The following is a 26,155-nucleotide window of genomic DNA, read 5'->3' as shown; positions in this document are numbered from 1 at the left end:
GGTTAAAAACGAATACAAATACTAAATTACTTTATACTTAGACTCTATGCAATCTTTTTCAGTTTGATTTTTTAATACTATCGAATTACAATAATCTAAACATATTTATAAAAACATGATAGCATACATGACAAAATATAATCTTCAGGAGTAAAATGTTTCGAACATACTACCATATACTTCGTAACTTTTTTGCCAATTCTTAGCAGTCGAATCCACTCTTTCCGTCGGTTACATTTCTGAGATTCTCCGAATTCTGATTTACGAAAAATCATCTGTTTTTCATGTGGGAATACATGAAAACTTATATCGGGATCGCGTATGGCTTTGGAATTACAATTTGGAACACAACAGAAAGCTTTACTTTTACTTTTACTATTCATCTTTACTGTTGACAATATACGAAGAACATTCAAACAACCCAGATAGAGTAGTTCTGTTTTTAAACACCAGAGAGCAAAAATCCGGTGAAAAACACGAATACCATAACAATAGTTACCTCTGTCACAGGTGTTATCCTCCCATTTGTTACATAAAAGCCTGAAGACAATAGATATTTAATAAAATTTTTATTTAAATCTTTACAAAAAAAACTACCATTTTGGCAACTTGTCATATTTTGAGAAAATTTCTACAAACTGTTTAAGGTTTCCATACTGGTTTCACAGGCTTGTCTCTTGGACCCACCTGTGAGATTGATACTGGACACAATCCAAGAATGATACACAGTAAAAATACGAGGGTTGTCCCAGAAGTACCCAACCTGACATATATATGGCGGTAGTTTTTTTTAATTAAAAAATTATTGTGTTCAAAAGCATCAACCTTATAAAGCTTAAGTTTGAAGTTTGAAGACACTACCTTGTTTAGTATTTGTTTGATAGCCATCAATAGTGAACAGTCTCAGTGAATTTGTAAACATGGAAAAAAATTGGTCATCGTTATGTGATACAATACCTTCATTTGAAAGGTTTCAGTCCAACCAATATTAAAGCTTGTATTTTTGTAAACAATTGTATTTTTGTAAGAATAAATGTATTTAATATTTGTTACACTCAAGTAACTATGAGATGATCCTTCCAGTTATTGTTTAAGAAATATTCAGATGCTGTACTATTTAGGAGATAACATATTTTAGAGTATAGTTGTAGCTTTTATATGTGTTTTACATGTTTATCATTTACTTTCATAAAGATGGAAGGTATGTTAAGTAGGAACAAACCTGTTTTAGAAACGTTTTTAATGAATCAATAGATTGTTTAGTTGATGTAAATTATTCTAGATTCTACTCTGGGTGAATCTACTCCCTTGTTTACAACAATAAAATATTGGATGGCAGTGTTTAAATGAGGCTGATGAACTGCCAAGACGAACATCGCAGTGGTCGACCAAGTGAGGTGACCATGCCAGAAATGGTGAAAAAAATCCACAAAATGGTATTGGATGACTGTTGACTCAAAGTGTGAGAGCTAGCAGACATGGTAGGCATTTCAAAAAAAGTACTGTACATCGCATTTTCACAGAAAATTTGGACATGAGAAAGCTGTGCACAAGATGGGTGCTGAGTTTGCTCACAACAGAACAAAAACAGCATTGTGAGGATGCTTCAATCGAGTGTTTGGCAATGTTTTGCAGCAACAAAGCCGAGTCTTTGCATCGATTCATAAGCATGGATGAAACATGGGTCCATCATTTCACACCTGAGACGAAAGAACAATCGAAACAATGGACTGAAAAGGGAGAATCAGCTCCAAAGAAGGCAAAGACATTTCCATCTGCTGGCAAGGTCTTGGTATCAGTTTTTTGGGATGCACATGGGATAATTTTCATTGATTATCTTCAAAAAGGAGAAGCAATCAACAGCGAGTATTATTCAAACTTATTGCAGCGCTTGAGTGATGAAATTAAGAAAAAAACGGCCACATTTGGCGATAAAGAAAATGTTGTTTTATCAAGACAATGCACCAGTTCACAGATCCGTTATTTCAATGGCTAAAGTCAATGAGTTAAGGTTCAAATTGATTCCTCACACACCCTATTCGCCAGATTTAGTCCCCTCAGATTATTTTCTCTTTCCAAACTTGAAAAAAATGGCTCGGTGGTAAAAGATTTGCCAACAATGAAGAGTTAGAACCTGCGGCTGATGGCTATTTTGAAAAGCTCGACAGTTCTCACTATAAACAGGGTATCGAAGCTATTGAACATCGCTGGGAAAAGTGTATCAAGCTAAAACGAGACTATGTTGAAAACGATATGTTTTTTCAAATTTTTTGTGCCTTCTTTGTTAGGTCAGGTACTTATGGGATAATAATAAAAGTGCACATTAGAATTGAGAAAACACAGTATGTGAATATTTTAGAGAATTATATAGTAAAATTATCTTTCTTTGAAACAGTTAGTTCTGCTCCAGATAATTGTTTTAATACAGACATTACAAAGTTATTATAATTTTATAAAGTCAACAAACCTTAATACCGAGAAAGCTTATTTATTCTGCTGAACAAACATTTTCAACCCATTCCATGGGCCATCATCAGGTTAATGACGTTCGAATCAATAGTTATTATAATTAAAGTGTAGGTGTCCAGAGCTCTCTGTAAAACAGTGTTTTTCAACCTGTGGGTCGCAAAGCTGTACACGGGGGGTCGCGGGTAAAAGAAAAAGACAAGTGTTTTTAGGTCCTACACTACAATAAAAAACTACAATTTCAGTGAGAGGCTGTGCCTGTTTATTTTACAGTACAATTAGTTTTTTTATTGATATTTAAATCTCAACAGAAAGAAAATTAAATACGTAGTTTTTAAAATCACTGATATAGTTTTTTAATATGGCCGTGGGGGGTCGCCAGAATTTTTTAACTTGTAAAGGGGTCACGTATTCAAAAAGGTTGAAAAACACTGCTGTAAATAAAACTATTGAGCAAATCTACAATACACACTGTCTTTAAATACACAGTTTTTCAATTTACAGGAAAAAATTCAAAATTCATCTACTAGGGCAGAATTTGGCACTGTTGTCACCTTATGTGAATATTATATATGCTTTCTAGCAAATTTCTGAATACAATCAATCATCAGTTCCACATTACACATTTGTAATCAAAATAAAATTATTGCACTTTGTTGCTTGACTGCAAGCTATGGTTCTATGTGCTCCCATCTTCATGCTCTAAAATCTGCATTTGCTGCAAAATACTCTCAATGGCAGAATGTAACCAACCTGTGTGGAGTTATACTATTTGGATCTATCTTTTTAAGAAGTTAGATTGGGAACATTGCCTTGATAAACAAGGCTTTTTAGATAGCAACATAACAAAAAGTCATAGGTGTTCAGATCTGATGATTATGGCAGCCATGACATCAGAAATGATTGGTTAATCATTTGTACAAAACATGTTGCATTACAGTTTACACATTCCAGCCAATATATGTCACTGGTTAGATATAGAGTTTTCTTTAAAAAATAAGAACCATAATAAAGGATGCTGTGAAATCACACTTATACCATTTGGCGAGTGCAATGAGATTTATCACCAAATTTGCAGATTCCTGTCAGACCAAATACAGCAATTGTAAGTGTTCACATCGCCATGCAAATGAAACTAAACTTAATCACTTCACAGAATTTTCTAAGGTTATTTATCAACTGTCATCACAGCTACAAATGCTATGCAAATGTTTTCTGATTATCATTATCAACAGGAACCAACTCTTGATTATATTAATTGCCATCTTATATGGATGAAAAATTAAGATTTTTTTTGCAGAACTTTCTACACAGTTGTATAGGTTATGTCTGATTGCTGTGATATTGCATGTGCACTACTACTGCCATGAGAATTCTCCATTCCATGCTCCACTACTTCAGTAGCAACATCTTTAGTTTTCATCTGTCCAATCAGTTTGTAATTCTATCCCAGTTTCACAGCAAAAGTTCCAGTCTTCTAAAAATACAAAATCATCTTCCTAAGATTCCCAATAGTCAGAGGACCTTTCTGTAAACCTTTTAAATGACAAAATTATGTAAAGCCAATAAAACTAACACTTAAACGCTTATCTTCAGAAATATAGCTTTCTATATGAAATTACATTAAAATTCTGCACAGTTAAACTTCTTTGAGAATGGAAAACAAGTTTGAAAACTTAAATCACCTCATTCTACTACTAAACAAGGTCCAATAAATCCTCCTGGCAATTACCTAGCAACTTAAAACCATAATATTTTTAAGTGTTTTAAAAATATTGTGCAATTCTCTTTATCTAATTGTGCTCACCTTTAAAAAATGTGTTGCTTAATATAGTCAAGTAGTTTACTTTGTTATTGTAATATTTATCAATAATCATTTGCTTATTTTTTAAATAAAATTAATTTATTATACAGTACATCTTTACCACATATCACATCATAGACAATCCTAACAGTTATGAACTAGTTGAAAATTTAGGTTTGTCTTAAATTTTGATAAGCAACATGATTTACATATAAACTCATATCTTAACAGAATCATTTTTACTGAAATTTTAATTTAAGATAATTTTTAAGAAACAGCTAAAACTTCTAAAATAGTTAATTGTAATTGATAATATTTAANAAACACGGAACAGGTTAACCAACGAGAATTTGGAAAATCTGCTGGTTGTTTCAACATCTGCCATTACGCTAGACATCAAGAAGATTGCCGCCAGCATCCAATCTCAGCCATCGCATTAATCACTTGGAGGTCCGGCCCCCAGTCAGTAAACTTAATCCTAATTTGGCCCTTCTTCAGAAAAGGTTGTGCATCCCTGTTATAGTAGTCATAATGAACAAACTTGTATTTTGTAATCTACAGTATTTTGCTTAACTAGACATTACTAATTAAAGAATTTGCCATGCATTGCTATTGTCACTACAGAAAATAAAAAAAGTGAATTCAGAGAAGTTGGCTAATTTGAAAAGTACAGATTGTCAGGCTTTTACTGTACATAAAACTACATTATGAAGAGAAAAAATGTTTACTGTGTGTAATTTATAAAACAATAAAAACAAATACCCAATAAAAGTGGAATTTATTGTATAGAAATGATAAAGAGAAAAACATGAAGTATAAATAAACATACTTCATATTATATTAATAGATTCATAATATATACATATATATATATATATATATATATACAAACTAGAAATTCCCCCATCAAGCATAATGAAATACTTTTTATGAGAAAGTAGAGATTGAAAAATTGAAGAGAGTAGAGATTAAGATATTTAAGAAGAGTTGCTAATATTTCTACAAATTTAGTAGTTTATACTATCTATTGTAACATAAAGAGCAGGAAAACAAAATTTCACCTGAAGTGGAAAAAAAACAGAAGTTACAGAGAATTCACTTAAACAAACAGATTTAGGCCTTTATATTATAATCTTTCTTTTTAAAATTTCAGACCCATCACATACCTCCCTACATTGTACAAAATTATATCATTCTGCATTTCAAACAAAATCTATGCACACATAGATAAACATAATGTCATGAACATAACATCAGAGCAGCAAAAGGGTTGTTGCTGATACCACATGGGCTGTAAAGAGCAATCTCGATTGACTCAGTAATACAAAGACATGTCCATCAATACCACAGAAACCCTTGTATCACATACATAGATTACAAAGATACATAGATTAAAGCTTTTGACAATATTTCACACTCCTGGCTACTCCATACTTTAAGCTTGTATAAGATACATCCAACATTAAACACATTTTTAACTTCTATATTGCAGCATTGGAAAACCCTGTTACACTTATCTATTAGCAACACTAAAACTTTAACAGATCAAATCCCCGTAAGACAAGGTATTTTCCATGAAGACTTCCTTAGCCTACTCTAGCTTTGCATAGCCATTAACCCCTATCCACTGCACTTAATAACACACAAATTGGGTATAATATAACACATATATAACACACTCACACATCATCTTTACATAAATGATATTAAAATATAGGCTCCCTCATGCACAAAACTAAACCAACTCTTAAAGATTGTACAGAGACATTTTCTCAGGATATCCAGTTGGAAATTGGCCAAGATAAATGTAAAACATTGCACATAGAAAAAGATGATGATGATGATGATCCCTTCAAACTTAATAGCAGAGATTATATAACAATTATGAAAGGAGGAGAAAACTATAACTATCTGGAGTTTCACCATGCCAAACTAATTGAACACAAAAAATAAAAATAGAACTTACTAAACTATATTGTAACAGACTAAAATCAGTACTAAAAACACACTTAAAACTTAATAAAAGCCATCAACACTTATGTTATTCCACCATTCATCTACTCGTTTGGCATCGTTCAGTGAAACAACACAGATCTTGAAGACCTCAACAGTAAAACCTGAACAAAACTCACTAAGTATAGATTGCACCATCCAGATTCTGCTAAAGAAAGGCTTACCACCCTCCACCCTTGGAGGGTGGTAAGCCTTTCTTTAGCAGAATCTGGAATTCCTCCACCCTTGGAGGGTGGTAGAAGTCTTATTGACATTAAAATTCTCCATTAGAAACAGATAGACTTACTACAAATCTTCCATACTAAACAACAATCATCATCACTACACTATACAATTATCCAGGCTGATGACAAATTATACACCATTAATAACCTGAGGGGCATTCAAAATATGAAAAAAACAAATGATCCTGTGAACACAAAACAGCAAGCAAGCATGAAAAAAATAATGCATAGTTGACACCCAACTGATTTTGCATAGCCATATGTTGATAAAGCAGCATCAAACCACTGGCTGAGAGATGGAATCTCTTTGGGGGAAACAAAGTCCTGTATTGCAATCATAAAGCCAAGTCATTAGTACAAGGAAGTATATGAAACACATAATCAAAGATATCATGGATGATATATGCTGGAACAGCCAACTGTATAGCATATTACAGGAAGCTGTAATTATTTGGCAGAAAGAATTTTATACAGACATAATCAGGCAGATAAAATAATTCATCAGTATATAAAAATATTTACTAGCCACCTCAAAAAACACCATATTATAACTATAATCCACAAACTAACCTGGAGAACACAACACACAAACTATATTTTGACAAAGCAATTATAACAGATAAAATGAACCATCACAATAGACTGAATATTATCCAAATTGACAAAGTGCACAACTACCTATGTTATTGAAATCACTATACCAAATACACAATCTACAAAAAACAAAAAAATATGTATACTTTATATCAGGGGCGTGCTGTGACATTTGATGATAGAGAAGCTGTGTTTCTGTAAGAAGCCGACATCCAGGGGCAATCAGTCAATTGCGCGTCAGTGATGGTCTAGGGTCCATTCGTATCGTTTATTTGATAAAGCCAGTAAAAACCATAGACTTCTCTAAATGCATTTTTAATATCACAATTACATTCCGAATTGCTAGCCACGATATAAGGGCTACAATTAAAAATAAAATAATAAAAACTTACTTGGTGAAATAAAATATGTGGTAGATGTACTGGTGTGAAATGTATAATGCCGACAGGTAAACACATACACGTTTTACCAATTAAACAAGTTTAATTTCACGCTGAATTTGAAATATACATACAGAATAGGTTCGGATTCCCGCTGTTCTCCTTCAAATGGTTCCACAATCTTGAGTGACCAGGTATATCAATAGACCGGTAGTTAATTTCTTGATAACTATCTCCCGACAATTTATTTGCACGCGTAAACCTTAACCTAACTTAAACTAAAAATAGAAAAAGTAGAAGGGGAAATGAGAAGAATTAATGGACAGAAGGGTACCCAATTTTCAAGTTGGTTGTCCACCGTTCCTCGTCTCGGCTTCTCTTTCTCGTCTGTTCTCCTCTTAAAACAACTCGGGTCTGTTTTGGGGTTCTCTCTCTATAATCGTCGACCGGATTCTTCTACCAATCCACTTCTTACGGCCTCCTTCTGCAGAGCTCCTCGACTTTCCGTTCAAGAGTCTGCTACCACTCGTCTGTCTCTCTCCGAGTCCGGCCTAAGAATACTTCTAGAAACTCTTCCTTTTCTCCTCCAGCCTCGTTTTCTCCTTTTGTTCTAACGCTACCCCTGATGGGTTAGGGGTGAGGCAAGTTCTCCGAAGTCCGAGACAAAGGAACACAGAAATCAGAAAGAAGGAAAATTCTAGAATTTAAATTAAACTAAAACTATACAGACTAATAATAATAATAATAATAATAATAATGAGCATGTAGCCACACTGGTACATACAAAATATTCTTCAATTATATGAATATACTTTTAAAGAAAATTATAATTAAATATAGCTTTGCAAAGAAATGTACATAAAAATATAAAATATTCTTTACTTTTTAAATATTAAAACAATGCACTTAGTCAAATAGCTCCCTACGAGTGGCTAATGGATGGAATCGAAGATGGTTGCGGAGCATGCATACACGCGGACTGCCAAATCCCCAGGGTGCCAATACCAGTCAATGTCAAATACCTCTTTTGTCGCATCATTAGTATATCTCAAAGGATGCGACAGGGCTGTTGTAGATTTTAAACGTTTCTCACCATAGCTGTAAAAATCTAAATCTGTTAAACTTAATAGTCATTTGTTTTCTAACTAATTCGTTTTAGGACCAGGTGTTGTCCACGGAAATTTCCAAAATTTACAACTTTTTGGTCACTCTCGTTGAACTGGAAAAATTTCTGCCTTTATTACATCTAATACAGCATTTCGAAGAAATCCGTCCCCACTGTACTCGGCTATAGATTGGTTCAGTTAAGCTTTTGTTTATGTCCCCAATTCCCTAATCGCATAATTATTTAACTATTTCTTAAGTAGAAATAAGTCGAAACCGGTTACTTTGTACTTGAATATTTGTAGTCTCGGGAAAAAAGCAGAAAAACAAATTTTTATGACAACGGATACATAAATCATAAATTTAAGGAAAATAAATTCTAGAGTTTTTTCTGTACTTGGTGCATCTCTCTCATTCATTAAATTTAGTCGTAAATGACGCTGTCGAAGTAATGGTTAATTTTTTAACATTATACAAGAATTGTACACATTTTTTTTCTACATCCCTTATAGATGGAACATACAAAATCGTAGTATCGCTGGTTTAACATTGAAATCCGTGAGTAATATAAAATTGGAGAGCGAAATAAAAATATCAAATATTTTAATGGATTTTTTTAACTCCCATCAACTATACAGAACTATCGTAAAAACATACCAGTATATTCTTATCGGTTGGGTTAAGTTATAAATCTACTTGTTATTCACGTAATCGGCCAAATATCTAGTGGCGGGTGGCTAACAGCCCAGAACCAGTCCCGGATAGAATTGGAAGCATTATGTGTGTAGCATCAACCTAAGGTTGTAGGCTTTCACCAGCTAAACTGGGTGAGGTTGGTGCTCTGTAAAGTGCGTGCGCAAATCTGGCTTTTTGGAATCTGACAATACAGAGATTCCACTCTGCCACTAATATTCGAATATACAATAGCAATCTTATTTCTTTTTTTATCACGTGTAGTATAGAAATTTGTAATAAGATACATAATGCGGTTATAATAAAATATTGTGCAATTATTTTCATATAATTAAAATTAATATGTATTTATTTTTTATAAAATACAAGGGAAGCAGCACTTCCACCGCTTCTAATGACGGCATGCCACTGCTGTATATACTGAACTCTCTCAAGAAGTAAAATGCCTATGGAAAATGAATAGGCCTAAAGTCTATTCACGTTTTTCATGAACTATAGAGGGTGCTGTATTTTTACAAAATGGCTACTCTATCTGGGTCGTTTGTTAGTCGTCAATGTAAAATGAATTATATATTACTATCTGATATAATGAAATAGGCTACTTGTAGCAGTTCATCGAGAAATTTTATAGAAGGAGAACAAGTATTACTAGCAGGACACGTCATTTTATGTGGTATTGTCGAGAAAAACGAGCAAGATCGTGCTGTACATTTTTGTGCTCTTTGTCTGCAAACATCAGCATTGACTTCTATCCCACACAAAATTACTGGAATTTTAAAGTTTATCGACATATCATATAAAATTGACAGCGTAACTTGTTCCTGTAAAGCTGGACAATCGGGAAAATGCAAACATTGCTTGGCAGTATTACTCTATCTTAACAGGTAAGTTTGTTTTTTTCTACAACACGATACGTATTTTAGTGTAATATAAGTAGCTAATTAGTATTGAAGGTTAATTAATTAGGTTTTTTTAAGATTTAATAATGTTTATATTTACTTCTAGATTCAATATATCTTAATCTAGTAATTCTTTACGTTTTAGTTATTATACTACATTCTTTCCACTTGCTTTTTTATTGTTTTACCTCATTTTTGTAACAATAAATAAATAACTAAAATTATGATGAATTTATTTAATTATAGAAATTAATATATGAAAAAAGTTTGGGTAGTTGCTTAATTAATAATGAATTATCATTATCTTTAGAAATAACATAGAAGGACTTGAGAAATTATCTAAGACAGACTTGGAATGTTCTTGGAACAGATTAAAAGAAAATGTCCATTCTAATTACGAAATAATACCAATAAAGAAATTTTGCCATACTGGATCTAATATTAGCAGACTAGCTTTAAATATTGATCCCGAAAAATGCTTAAACATTTTAACAGAAGTTACACCAAATTCTTCACTAACAAAACATATGTAAGTTTTATCTGTTTTAAATTATATGAAATGATTGGTATAATATATTAAGTTTATTATTATTATTATTATAGGAAAGGACGGAAAAGCCTTGCATCATTATCAGAAATAAAGAGAGATATCAACAGAGTTAATCAGAATAATGATGTCAATGTCAATGCTATTTTCTCCCACATTCAAAATTTTAGTTCAATTGGAATTTTTAATTATAATAAATTGTATTATACAAGTGTTATAAAAAAAGAATTAATATTAACTTTTAAAGATATTGGTTTAGAAGATTTGCCAAAAAGTTTGATTTGTTATTATAAAAATAAAGTTATGGTCACCAATGAAGAATGTAAGAGAATTTGTGTGAAAAGTAAAGTAAATAAAATATTATGGAAGAACGAGAGGAACAAAAGAATTACAGGCAGTATATGCTATAATTTTTATACATACCATTTCAATTGTAATCCGAATTGGAATGAAAAATTTGCAAAGCGCAATATTTTTGGGGGGAATGAAAATACAGCATATGGCCTCTTGCATGAAAATGATGCAAGAGAATTGTATTCTTCACATTCTGGCAAGAGAATTGTAGAATTTGGCCTGATTATTTCACCAGCTTTGCCATGGTTAGGATATACTCCTGATGGAATAATAATAAAACAAAATATTCCAACTTCTCTTTTAGAAATAAAGTGCCCAGTAAAGGGAAGGAATGAACCTATTCAAGCCTTAATTCAAAAGAATGCATTGAAATTTATTACAATTAATGGTGAAAATGTTGAATTAAGAAAGAGACATAAATATTATGGTCAGGTTCAGCTAGGGTTACTAATAACTAATTTGCCAGTGTGTGATTTTGTTATATATTCATCATTTGATAATTCATTTATTTCTTTTGAAGTAAAAAAAGATGATGAATTTTTAAATAAATTTATTTCAATATTAAAAGAAGTATATTTTAATAAAATGCTTCCATTTTTAGTTAATGAAAGTAATGAGTAGATTAAAAGTATATAAACATTTAAAAAGTTTTTTCTTTTCTAATACATAATGCTTGTTTAACATGGATGTTCTAATTGAAAGATTATCTTGTAAATATCTTATTAAATGAAAATTGTAAAAAAATCTTGTGTATGAATATCTTATTAAATGACAACTGTAAAAATCTTGTGTGTGATAATGTATTAAAAATATAAACAATTACACAATTATTAAAATAATTTTTATTTACAATATGGTAATTTTGAATTAAAATTTGTCATCTGACAGTATAGGAGAAGAAAGATTCCCTACAGCTGTTGCAATAATTAAAAGTTCATCAATAACAGAAGTCATTTTCCAGGGAAGTCTTGCTGAAAATATCTTAAACTGTTTAATTCGCTGAATAAATCTTTCAACGTGCACTCTGGCACATGCAATATCCTTTGTTCTCAGTGCTTCACATTTATTTAGTTGTTTATTTTTTTTCAAAAATGGTGGTTGAATTACTTCTATTCCTTTTTCTAAACAAAGTTTATCAATTAAAAAGCCTTTATCAACCATCACTGAGTCACTATAAGGTGTTAATAAATTTAAGATATCACTCTGTTCAAAGATTGCCTTATCAGAAGTTCTGCCTCCATATGCACTACTTAAAAATGTTGCAATTCCACCTGGTGAAACACCTATTAAAAATTTTATAGTTGTGTCACCTTTATAGTGTGAGTAGCAACGTATTCGACACTTTAAACACTTTGGTCTCTGCACTGTAATTTCTGAGCAGTCCAAAATTACTCTTACATTACGAAACTTGTCGAAACATTTAGGCATATTTTCTAAAATATTTGTTTTTGATGGCCAAACAATTGCACACTTAAGTACGGAAGCAAGAATTTTCACACTTGGGTAAAATATTCTACTTGCAGTTGGTACAGAACAATGAAAAAATATAGATATAACAGAAAAAGAAATATTTAATTTCATTTTGATTAGGACCATAAAAAGTTTATCTTCAAAAGAAAAATTAGTATTACTGATTTGTTTTGTTTTACATACATCACTAAAAAGTTTAACAATAGCATTAAATAGTTCAAAAGTTGGTATACCAGTAATGGAATTTAGTTGGGATTCTGTCTTAATGAAATTACGTATATTTACCAAAAATTCTGCAGTGGATATTTGTATGCCAACTGATCTGTGACATTTTAAATTTTTATCATAATTAGAATTGCATAACATTAAAAGTGTTTCAGCAGCTTCTCTATCATTAATTTCAGACTCAATTGCATGGGAAGTTTCTTCTATTTGTTCTCTATCACTGATTTCTGACTCAATTGCATGGGAAGTTTCTTCTGTCTGATACGTTTTTTCTGAAAACTTATTTCTTTTAATTCTTTTAGAACATGTTTTTGTACAAATACTGCTCTCTGGTAAAAGTAAACTTGGTACGGCAGTTTTCTTTAAATGTCTTCTTTTACATGCATATGCTAAAGTATAAATAAGAATTATTTCACAATTTGAATAGAATTACATTTTATTGAAGATAATCCTATAGTATAGGTTAAAAATGAATACAAATACTAAATTACTTTATATTTAGACTCTATGCAATCTTTTTCAGTTTGATTTTTTAATACTATCGAATTACAATAATCTAAACATATTTATAAAAACACGATAGCATACTTACATGACAAAATATAATCTTCAGGAGTAAAATGTTTCGAACATACTACCATATACTTCGTAACTTTTTTGCCAATTCTTAGCAGTCGAATCCACTCTTTCCGTCGGTTACATTTCTGAGATTCTCCGAATTCTGATTTACGAAAAATCATCTGTTTTTCATGTGGGAATACATGAAAACTTATATCGGGATCGCGTACGGCTTTGGAATTACAATTTGGAACACAACAGAAAGCTTTACTTTTACTATTCATCTTTACTGTTGACAATATACGAAGAACATTCAAACAACCCAGATAGAGTAGTTCTGTTTTTAAACACCAGAGAGCAAAAATCCGGTGAAAAACACGAATACCATAACAATAGTTACCTCTGTCACAGGTGTTATCCTCCCATTTGTTACATAAAAGCCTGAAGACAATAGATATTTAATAAAATTTTTATTTAAATCTTTACAAAAAAAACTACCATTTTGGCAACTTGTCATATTTTGAGAAAATTTCTACAAACTGTTTAAGGTTTCCATACTGGTTTCACAGGCTTGTCTCTTGGACCCACCTGTGAGATTGATACTGGACACAATCCAAGAATGATACACAGTAAAAATACGAGGGTTGTCCCAGAAGTACCCAACCTGACATATATATGGCGGTAGTTTTTTTTAATTAAAAAATTATTGTGTTCAAAAGCATCAACCTTATAAAGCTTAAGTTTGAAGTTTGAAGACACTACCTTGTTTAGTATTTGTTTGATAGCCATCAATAGTGAACAGTCTCAGTGAATTTGTAAACATGGAAAAAAATTGGTCATCGTTATGTGATACAATACCTTCATTTGAAAGGTTTCAGTCCAACCAATATTAAAGCTTGTATTTTTGTAAACAATTGTATTTTTGTAAGAATAAATGTATTTAATATTTGTTACACTCAAGTAACTATGAGATGATCCTTCCAGTTATTGTTTAAGAAATATTCAGATGCTGTACTATTTAGGAGATAACATATTTTAGAGTATAGTTGTAGCTTTTATATGTGTTTTACATGTTTATCATTTACTTTCATAAAGATGGAAGGTATGTTAAGTAGGAACAAACCTGTTTTAGAAACGTTTTTAATGAATCAATAGATTGTTTAGTTGATGTAAATTATTCTAGATTCTACTCTGGGTGAATCTACTCCCTTGTTTACAACAATAAAATATTGGATGGCAGTGTTTAAATGAGGCTGATGAACTGCCAAGACGAACATCGCAGTGGTCGACCAAGTGAGGTGACCATGCCAGAAATGGTGAAAAAAATCCACAAAATGGTATTGGATGACTGTTGACTCAAAGTGTGAGAGCTAGCAGACATGGTAGGCATTTCAAAAAAAGTACTGTACATCGCATTTTCACAGAAAATTTGGACATGAGAAAGCTGTGCACAAGATGGGTGCTGAGTTTGCTCACAACAGAACAAAAACAGCATTGTGAGGATGCTTCAATCGAGTGTTTGGCAATGTTTTGCAGCAACAAAGCCGAGTCTTTGAATCAATTCATAAGCATGGATGAAACATGGGTCCATCATTTCACACCTGAGACGAAAGAACAATCGAAACAATGGACTGAAAAGGGAGAATCAGCTCCAAAGAAGGCAAAGACATTTCCATCTGCTGGCAAGGTCTTGGTATCAGTTTTTTGGGATGCACATGGGATAATTTTCATTGATTATCTTCAAAAAGGAGAAGCAATCAACAGCGAGTATTATTCAAACTTATTGCAGCGCTTGAGTGATGAAATTAAGAAAAAAACGGCCACATTTGGCGAAAAAGAAAATGTTGTTTCATCAAGACAATGCACCAGTTCACAGATCCGTTATTTCAATGGCTAAAGTCAATGAGTTAAGGTTCAAATTGATTCCTCACACACCCTATTCGCCAGATTTAGTCCCCTCAGATTATTTTCTCTTTCCAAACTTGAAAAAAATGGCTCGGTGGTAAAAGATTTGCCAACAATGAAGAGTTAGAACCTGCGGCTGATGGCTATTTTGAAAAGCTCGACAGTTCTCACTATAAACAGGGTATCGAAGCTATTGAACATCGCTGGGAAAAGTGTATCAAGCTAAAACGAGACTATGTTGAAAACGATATGTTTTTTCAAATTTTTTGTGCCTTCTTTGTTAGGTCAGGTACTTATGGGATAATAATAAAAGTGCACATTAGAATTGAGAAAACACAGTATGTGAATATTTTAGAGAATTATATAGTAAAATTATCTTTCTTTGAAACAGTTAGTTCTGCTCCAGATAATTGTTTTAATACAGACATTACAAAGTTATTATAATTTTATAAAGTCAACAAACCTTAATACCGAGAAAGCTTATTTATTCTGCTGAACAAACATTTTCAACCCATTCCATGGGCCATCATCAGGTTAATGACGTTCGAATCAATAGTTATTATAATTAAAGTGTAGGTGTCCAGAGCTCTCTGTAAAACAGTGTTTTTCAACCTGTGGGTCGCAAAGCTGTACACGGGGGGTCGCGGGTAAAAGAAAAAGACAAGTGTTTTTAGGTCCTACACTACAATAAAAAACTACAATTTCAGTGAGAGGCTGTGCCTGTTTATTTTACAGTACAATTAGTTTTTTTATTGATATTTAAATCTCAACAGAAAGAAAATTAAATACGTAGTTTTTAAAATCACTGATATAGTTTTTTAATATGGCCGTGGGGGGTCGCCAGAATTTTTTAACTTGTAAAGGGGTCACGTATTCAAAAAGGTTGAAAAACACTGCTGTAAATAAAACTATTGAGCAAATCTACAATACACACTGTCTTTAAATACACAGTTTTTCAATTTACAGGAAAAAATTCAAAATTCATCTACTAGGGCAGAATTTGGCACTGTTGTCACCTTATGTGAATATTATATATGCTTTCTAGCAAATTTCTGAATACAATCAATCATCAGTTCCACATTACACATTTGTAATCAAAATAAAATTATTGCACTTTGTTGCTTGACTGCAAGCTATGGTTCTATGTGCTCCCATCTTCATGCTCTAAAATCTGCATTTGCTGCAAAATACTCTCAATGGCAGAATGTAACCAACCTGTGTGGAGTTATACTATTTGGATCTATCTTTTTAAGAAGTTAGATTGGGAACATTGCCTTGATAAACAAGGCTTTTTAGATAGCAACATAACAAAAAGTCATAGGTGTTCAGATCTGATGATTATGGCAGCCATGACATCAGAAATGATTGGTTAATCATTTGTACAAAACATGTTGCATTACAGTTTACACATTCCAGCCAATATATGTCACTGGTTAGATATAGAGTTTTCTTTAAAAAATAAGAACCATAATAAAGGATGCTGTGAAATCACACTTATACCATTTGGCGAGTGCAATGAGATTTATCACCAAATTTGCAGATTCCTGTCAGACCAAATACAGCAATTGTAAGTGTTCACATCGCCATGCAAATGAAACTAAACTTAATCACTTCACAGAATTTTCTAAGGTTATTTATCAACTGTCATCACAGCTACAAATGCTATGCAAATGTTTTCTGATTATCATTATCAACAGGAACCAACTCTTGATTATATTAATTGCCATCTTATATGGATGAAAAATTAAGATTTTTTTTGCAGAACTTTCTACACAGTTGTATAGGTTATGTCTGATTGCTGTGATATTGCATGTGCACTACTACTGCCATGAGAATTCTCCATTCCATGCTCCACTACTTCAGTAGCAACATCTTTAGTTTTCATCTGTCCAATCAGTTTGTAATTCTATCCCAGTTTCACAGCAAAAGTTCCAGTCTTCTAAAAATACAAAATCATCTTCCTAAGATTCCCAATAGTCAGAGGACCTTTCTGTAAACCTTTTAAATGACAAAATTATGTAAAGCCAATAAAACTAACACTTAAACGCTTATCTTCAGAAATATAGCTTTCTATATGAAATTACATTAAAATTCTGCACAGTTAAACTTCTTTGAGAATGGAAAACAAGTTTGAAAACTTAAATCACCTCATTCTACTACTAAACAAGGTCCAATAAATCCTCCTGGCAATTACCTAGCAACTTAAAACCATAATATTTTTAAGTGTTTTAAAAATATTGTGCAATTCTCTTTATCTAATTGTGCTCACCTTTAAAAAATGTGTTGCTTAATATAGTCAAGTAGTTTACTTTGTTATTGTAATATTTATCAATAATCATTTGCTTATTTTTTAAATAAAATTAATTTATTATACAGTACATCTTTACCACATATCACATCATAGACAATCCTAACAGTTATGAACTAGTTGAAAATTTAGGTTTGTCTTAAATTTTGATAAGCAACATGATTTACATATAAACTCATATCTTAACAGAATCATTTTTACTGAAATTTTAATTTAAGATAATTTTTAAGAAACAGCTAAAACTTCTAAAATAGTTAATTGTAATTGATAATATTTAATAGAATTTAAATTTACTATATTTACTTGCATATAAGACAATCTCTCATAGCCTACAGGACAAGGTGTGATTTTAAAGATCAAAATAAAGAAAATTAGATTTATTAATACAATTTTAATTTTATTTTGTTTAATATTATCAAATGCACATAAATGCACACATTGTTCTGCAAAAATTACTGGCATTTTAAACTAAGGAAAAATTTTTTAAAATTGACAACATAATTTGTTCACGTAAAGCTGGACAATCGGGAACCTTTTTTTGCCAATTCTTAACAGTTGAATCCACACTTATGAGTTTCCCTGAATTCTGATATCCGAATCATTTTTAATCCGTTCCCGTATTTTCATGTGGGAATGGATTAAAACTTATATCGGGCTCCTGTGTAATTTTGGAATTTCAATTTGAAATTCAATTCAAAAGCTTTGATTTTCCTATTGCTATCCATCTTTACTCCTTCCTGACAATACACAAGAACGATTTAAACGACCCAGATAACATAGTTTTGATTTTTAACACCAGAGGATGAGCATCTGGTAAAAAATGTGAATACACTGTTCACAAAAATTATTACAAAAACACAAAGAATCTTTCACTCGTGCATATAGGATGATCTAGGTTTTTGAAACAGTGAAAAATGAATAAAAACCTTGTCTTATATGCAAGTAAATATGGTATATCTTTTTGATGATTTTGTAAATTAAATCACCTTTACTGATTTTCTTTTTAAACCCCAGAATTATATAAATCAGAATTTCCATACTATTGTGATTCTCAACTAAATATTGTAGTTATTTCAATTTTTCATGAAAACCTCCTCTTTACTCATCATCATTTAAGCCATATTCTGAACACTCTTCAGCATCTTGTACTGTCTACTCATTGGGCTGCAATTGGAAAAATCTGTAGACCAATCATCCCAATGTCATCTGTCTGTCCTTCCTTAATCTCAAGGAGATAGATGAAATATGAGATATAAAAACCTTAGGGGCTTGTGGCCCTGATTTAACTATATACAAACTTCCAAAGTCAGAAGTCACATTATTTCAATTCAAAACTTTTCTCCTGAAAGGAGTGAATAGACAACCAGCACAACTCTATTGTTAAAGGAAAAGTATGACGTATAGTACAAAGGCAAGCCACTGCTAATTTGAGGTGGAAAGCATATATTTTAAATTAAAAAATATGATTTAAAATTACAGCCCAGCATTATGACAATGTCACAATAAATAATTGCTCATTTTCCTCTTTCTGCTATCATGTCTTTGATTCTATCACTAAGTTTAGAAGTCTTTCCTCTCCATTCTTATATCAATGTACCATTTCATTCTTTCCTTTTATTTCTAAAACTTTTTAATTAAACATTCTTTTAATCTTCAAAAAACCAATCCCAGTAAACTATTTTCTACTGAGATGTTTTTAGTAATAATTTACTTTTAACTTTATTCAAATTCCATATTTTTACTTTATCAATGTTAAAATATGTGAAGTTACATCACAAAAAAAATGTTTAACAATATTTTTACTATTAAAATTTCAATAAAACAAGAAATTTTATATTCTTTTTTACAAAATATTTTCTATATCTATTGCTTATCTTCATGGTCTGAGCCACAAAAAGATAGCTTCTTGCTTCTCACATAGGATATTATCATGATTTCTGGGGATACATAAAGGTTATTTCTTGCCCAGCTGCTTCATCTGATATAAATCCTCAAGGGAACCATCATAGGCTCTTCAGGATAAGATGTAAAAATTAGATATTAAAAATTTGATGATTACATGTTAAAAAAACAATAAAAAATCCGCAAGAAACTTCTAGGTTATTACTAATTCTTAATAAAAAGTTATCATTATACATCTTACACCATTAAAAATAAATAAATTATTTAAGAAACAATAATTTGTAAGCATTTTTAATTGTATTTTTCTATCGATTTATCTCCATTTTGAAATTTTTCTTTAAAATATCTTTTAGAGAAATTAGATTTTAAAAAGTTTTTCGAGCGTAAAAATGCTTAAAAAATACACTAAAACTTTAAATATTGATCAAAAATATAATTCATTTTGGTAAGAAATATCTTATTTTAGTAATGAAGTGTCTTAAGTTTTATAAAGATTTTAGAAAATTTTAAGTTAGTTTGAATGATGATAAATGCAGAAATATTTGCCGTAAATTTTAATAATAAAAGTGGATAATATGGTATTTATGGACATAGTTTCATTACCCATAAAATGCCTAAAGACATAAAGATGATAACTTTGAGAGAGAGAGAGAGAGAGGCATATATTCTTTAAAGAACATAATCGATATTAAACATAGCGCATTCTTTAAATTAATGCATTAAAATCTTAGCATATAACATAAAGTATTATTTATATAATTGCTAATTTTATTATAAATTCCGAGATATTGTTAATTTAATTAAAATTAAATCTTCTAATAAGCATTATTGAATTATAACGTTTCGGATTTAACAGGATTACTTAAGAGATAGTGAAGAATTCTTACAAATTTGCATTCATATTATTATATTAAACGAATATATTGCGTTATTTTTTANTATCAATATATTAATCATCAAAATAAAAATTTAAATAATAATAATAATGAAATTAATTTGTGTGTTTTCAGTTTCATCTACAATAATCATTGAGTTTTTATTATTCACACTGCTAATTTTCTGCTAATTTATTTGATGTCACTTAACTGAAGCCGACAATATTGATTTAACTCAATTCATATTTTGTACTGTACATACTAACTGAATACTGAAATAAAACTGACGTGGGCCTTTAATTGACAGCATTATCTTTACAATTTTATAAACTATTCTCTTTGACATACTGTACATTACAGTACATGATAAACACAAATCATACTTTTAATACATTAAATAAAATAATCCAGCAGTTTTTTGGTTTAAGACTATAATTTTAAATTTGAAATAATTTTTCATTAAAAAGATAAATTTCATACAAGATTTGTGGCATCTATGAATTAAAATTAAATAATTTAGAACTTTCTAGAAAAATAGTTTCAGATCTAGATGACATAACTGTTAATATGCTTATCCAGTTTGCTAGAATTGCAAGTTTGAGCTTCACTCTAAATTAATACTTTTAAATGAGTATTTGAATCTAATACCATCAATGAATTCTGAAAACATTTATCTTGAACCCAGTAAGTGACTTCTTGATATATGTGCCAAATTTTTCAGCTTAAAAAGTAATAATCCTTTTAAGATTTATTTTAAAAATAATGTAAATTTAAGATTCATTGGAAAATACTTCAAAAATCATTATAAATTTAAAATGATTGCAAAAAAATACAACTTTCAGTGTTTAGTGTAAAAATTTAAGTAATTAAATAGGATGATAATTGTTTCATCTTTTTAATTTATATAGATTAGAATAAGATGAAAATCTTTTTTGTTAACTTCACTAAAGTTTTTCCATTATGGCACAACAATGTGGAACATGTTCATGGGTGTATCAAATGCTATATTCTTGAAATAAATTTTAAAAATGTAATTGTTGTAAGAAGTGAATTCAGGAACATATTGGATCAAATTAACAGAGACGATGGGTACAGAGACAATACTTTTCCTTTGTTTGTTTGATCCAGTTTATTTAACAGAATCAACAGACTCAACAACAAGAATTTTAATAAACAACTAACATTTTCAACTACATTTAACAGCCATCATCAGGTTTATTAAAATTCTTGCAAGATTTTATTGGTGTTCACTCCGTTTCTTACCACTAAATCGAATTTTTACGTTTACAAAGTTTAATAGAATCCCCTTTCGAATGGGAATATCTAATTTACCAATAAGCTAGAACAGTTGACAACCGACACAAACAAACACGATACGTATTTACTCCAGCAGCATTTAACGGAAATTACAAATGTTTTTGGCAGAATTAAGATGCCTTCCTGAGGTAAAAAGTCATTCACAAATAGAATAAAGATTGTATTCAAAAATGGAGAAACGTTCCAAACAGAATGTGGTACAATTTTAAATTTACAATATAAATTAAACAACAAAAAATATTATAAGGTTTACATATGATAAATACACTAAAATAATATAATAATACCACGAAATGACTTACCTCAGGAAGGCATTTTAATGCTACCGAAATCATTTGTAATTTCCTTTAAATGCTGCTGGAGTAAGTACATATGGTGTTTATGTCAATTGAATGGGAATAGCAATACAAACATCTGATATTCACCAACAAGATGAAAAGTCTTAAGATTTACAGATGATACTACTCTTAATAGAGAGCCAAGATTTAGAAGAATTATCATAAAGGTAAAAATGAAAAAGAAAAATCTACTTTTAAATTACATTTTTGTTACAAAAAATCACTTTCTTAGTTTCCAGTACACCACGTTTCTCTGCCTACAGATACTAGAGAAACACAATCGAAAGAAAGACAATTGGTAAATTTATATAAAAAAAGGATAATGACAATAAAGAAATAAAAAATTGGGGATTCTCGAGATATTGGATTTCTTCAGCAGCAATATGCACTCCTAAAAACCAAAGCAAAGAAGAAAGAACAAAGGAAAGAAATTTGACACCATCGAATTATAGATTTGGAGAAAGTTATTTACAATGATGCATAAAAACAAACTGATAATTCTTACATAATGTCAAACTCAAATGTCAATTCAAGAGAATATTTGAGTTGGACATTTAGACAACAAGCAACTGAAAAGCCTATTTTAAGCATATAATACTTACATATCAGAGAAAATAATTATATTCAGTAAATTTCAGGAAAATGAAAATTACACAATGTACAAAATAAAAAAACTGCATAGAATTCCATTGCTTAGTATGACTTTGGAAATACCAAAAGATCTATCAAGAGTAGAAAACAGATCTTAACCAATAGAACTTAACAAGAACAAATCAAGTTCAGATATAAATGAGAATTTAAATTTAATGCAAATTGATTTATGTCAAACACAATAACAAAACAAAATTGTAATTCAAATTCAAGTAAACAAAGGTTCTGTATTCTTTCTGAAAACTAAAATCACGAACGAAAAGACAAAATATTATTGTATAGCAATAAAAGCTTTCCTCCGGCAGTTAAGAGATTATTAAAAATAAATTTTAATTAAGTAAGAAATTATCAGAAATCACTAATCAAACAACTTTTTATAAGTTACTTACCGAACTATCAAAAACCGCCACCTTCCGTCTCCGGGAAACGTTTAACAAAACAAACGCCAACGTTTTCGGCCCGGCACGACCGAATCGGTCAAAACGTTCCGTTTCGAAAAGGCGTTCGAATTCGGTCGCACCCGAAGACGGCCCGCGGCACCGGGTCGAAAACGTCGGCGTCCGTTCCGTCAAAAGTCTCCGGCGACGGAAGGCAGCCTTTCGACGGTTCGGTAAGAAATTAGTTTAAACAAAATCTTAGAAAATTAAAAGAAAAATTAACGGCGACGGCGAAACGACCGCAGTCGACAATAGATTAAAACGACAAATAAGATTTTTACATCGTATTTAAAGCTTTGTTTCGGTTTATCGTCAACCATAATATAAGAATATTACAAATATATTTTTCAGTTTTTCACATTAACAAGAATTTATTGGAATAAATTACCATCGGAAAAACGAAGAATCGACAACGCTCGACGTACGAGAAACAAAACCGAGTCGTTCTTTTTAATATACTTTTTACTTTGTTATAAAATATCACTTTTTGTCGTTTACTTTACACTCAAAAATAACTCGACGACTTTTATAATAAAAATTCTGGCTAAATTTTACTTTATAAAATGAATATTGTTTTTTTTATTAGGCGAAACGACAAAGCAAAACTATACGACATAATTATACAAAATTAACGATTCTAATTGTTTGTTTTAATAAAAATAAGGCATTCGGTACGTAATCGATACGTTGGTACGAAATTACATAAACGTGCCCAAGACAGAGTATTCAAACTGCAAAAGAGAGAACTCGCGAGTAATATTTACGAAATAGTTTTTCACTTATATCCACACAAAAAATAAGCGATTAATTCTTCATTCGACGTTTTCAACGTCTTTATCGTTTGATATTTGATAGATTTATTTATTTCCGAACTCGTGTCCTACATACGTGTCGCGCGCGTTCATTTATACACGCCGTTTGTTTCCCATATTGTTAATGCGTACAATTACGGATCATTTCCTTACACAACTAGAACTTACGAGTGTTCGTTCGCATCGGATAAAAGCTGGAAAATTTCAAGTTAATCAAAAAATGTAAACATGGAAAAGATTGCGGAGTCGAACGCTCGGGAAAAAGTTATCAAAAATTCATTCCAGCTGTTCGATCGACGGAGACGGATCAAAATCAGAAAAAATCATCCGACGGGAGTCTTGCGGGAGCGCATTAATTAATTATTCCGGCAATTTACACAAAAATACGGTTGAATATTCAATTTTTTTTAAATTACGTAAACATTTGAAAGGAATAATTTAAGAATCAATCGTACCAATTTATAGATTCCTGCGCTGCGTTTACCTACTTTACTCGTATTTCTTTGAAAAGTTAACAGACACGAGACAGGTCTCTTCTTTTTAACCGTACGCCACGTCCACGTTGACATTCTGACGTCACCACCGACAGATAGGCTAACTCGATTGGTCGGTTCTTTTTTGTTTACTCGCGAGAAAACGTGTCACTGGGTTGACGTTCTCGGCATTGCATTTCTTGACAAATTATTGTTTTTTTCTATAATATTATAAATAGTACCGTTCGTTTTAGATGAACGACGAACCACCGCTTCTCCGGCCGATATTCCGCTCTCTTCTCGTAAATTTTACTATTGATATTCTTCGTTTCGCCACGCGTCATTTCCTTCCCCGGTTTCTTTTTCGGTTTATTCCAAAATAATCTCCGGCCAATTAAACGAATTTTGAAAAATAAAAACTTAAAAATATCGAAAAGCGGGAATAAAACGACACGTGACTACCGTGGTTTTCCGCCAAAGCGACATCTACCGAAATTTGTCTTTAATATTAAAATATGAATTTATAAATATTTATGAATTTCGAATAATGTTATATGATTTTTGAAACGGTGGACCAAATTCCATAATTTACAATATCATTTGATGCTTTATAAATCCGCTGTTATCCAGTAAATATCCCGAAATAAATGGCGAATAATATTTACGATTCGGGAAGATGGAGTAAGACTGTAGCGCCAACTGCGGAGAAAACCGAAAGTCTGGTCGTCATTTTTGACTGGCGTCTAATTACGGAACGATTCCGTAGCCGTAGTTCTGTTTTTTACCACGAGACGTCGCTACTTCGTGACGTCGAGAAGCTAATTCTGACTGTGGTGTAAATTCACCACAGTCAAAATTAATTTATTACGAACGAAATTTGCTACTGTTCGTTTGAACAGAAAACGTATTTTGATTACTATTCGTTTATTGAACGTAAAATTTGTCTTTTGTCTAATAGTCAATGTTTATATTATAGCTTTAAAAGATGGCTATTGTTCATTATTTTTATCGAAATATTTAAAATTATACAGTATATTATACAAGTTATTCTACAGAATATGTAGACTTTCGTTCTTAAATTCTTTTAATCTCAAGATTTTCCTGCTGAATCTTCAATCTCTTACTCGAAATTTTTGCTTTTTGTATTACAGTAGAACGTCGTTTATCCGAATCAATTGGGGACTGGGGTTGTTCGGTAAATCGATATTTCCGATAACCGATTATCTACGAAAAAATATATTAACCTATCCCGTGTAGAAATTTTTCTCCGTTGCGTGTCGCTTCGCGTCGAATTTTCGTCGATGTTAAGCCTAACGAAGACTATTGTATCGTTAGAAATTATTTTTTTATTTTGTACAAACAAAATAAATATATTGAAAAATATAAAAACAATAAAAAATTATACTTCAGAAGTTAATTTAGTATCAAAAACGTAAAATATTTGAGTAGCCGAAGACATAGCCAAAGATTACAGCGCCACAGCACTGGCGAAAATTTAAATTTGTCGACTGGAATTCCTTCGGATAACCGACGTTTCGGATAACCGACCTTCGGATAAACGATGCTCTACTGTATTTTTAATACTTTCTTTTTGGAAAACACAACAGCCTTAGAAGTCTATAATACTATAGAAGGTTTGAAAAACAGCACTCCAGACATCAGTTTCTTAAATATTGAAATCTTAAAACACATATCTGAGTTACTTTGTACTCGAATATTTGTTGTCTCGGGAAAAAAGTGGAAAGACAAATTTTTATGACAAACGGATACGTAAATCGTAAATTTAAGGAAAATAAATTCTAGAGC

General features: G+C 31.1%; 3 protein-coding genes across 4 annotated transcripts in view; 1 reads left to right on the top strand and 2 right to left on the bottom strand.

Moving 5' to 3' along the window:
• LOC111622861 (protein transport protein Sec24C-like) overlaps positions 1 to 24,253 on the bottom strand; it is a 161,097-nt gene extending 136,844 nt beyond the window's left edge. The window contains 1 exon segment of the mRNA XM_023365297.1: positions 24,045 to 24,253. Within this exon segment, the coding sequence (XP_023221065.1) occupies positions 24,045 to 24,060 (16 nt within the window). The 5' untranslated portion in view covers positions 24,061 to 24,253.
• Positions 9,866 to 11,890, top strand: LOC111622859. Of its 2 annotated transcripts, XM_023365295.1 has the most exons (3): positions 9,866 to 10,162; positions 10,488 to 10,706; positions 10,781 to 11,890. In XM_023365295.1, coding segments are annotated over exons 2-3 (921 nt in total). In that variant the 5' UTR covers positions 9,866 to 10,162; positions 10,488 to 10,704; the 3' UTR covers positions 11,700 to 11,890. The 2 variants fall into 2 exon arrangements, with proteins under 2 accessions (XP_023221063.1, XP_023221064.1); XM_023365296.1 differs by lacking the exon at positions 9,866 to 10,162 and having other exon boundaries at positions 10,439 to 10,706.
• Positions 11,905 to 13,630, bottom strand: LOC111622858. Its single transcript, XM_023365294.1, has 2 exons — positions 13,366 to 13,630; positions 11,905 to 13,162 (listed from the first exon to the last, which is right to left on the bottom strand). The coding sequence occupies exons 1-2, from the start codon at positions 13,613 to 13,615 to the stop codon at positions 11,946 to 11,948; spliced, it is 1,467 nt and encodes a 488-aa protein (XP_023221062.1). The 5' UTR covers positions 13,616 to 13,630; the 3' UTR covers positions 11,905 to 11,945.
• Positions 24,254 to 26,155: the final 1,902 nt, after the last annotated feature.

This window comes from Centruroides sculpturatus, unplaced genomic scaffold (assembly GCF_000671375.1).
Source record: "Centruroides sculpturatus isolate CEXI.00-Female unplaced genomic scaffold, Cexi_2.0 scaffold226, whole genome shotgun sequence".
In the NCBI taxonomy this organism is placed as follows: Eukaryota; Metazoa; Arthropoda; class Arachnida; order Scorpiones; family Buthidae; genus Centruroides; species Centruroides sculpturatus.
The sequence above is the reverse complement of the archived record's forward strand: the minus strand, read 5'-3'. Positions and strand labels throughout refer to the sequence as shown.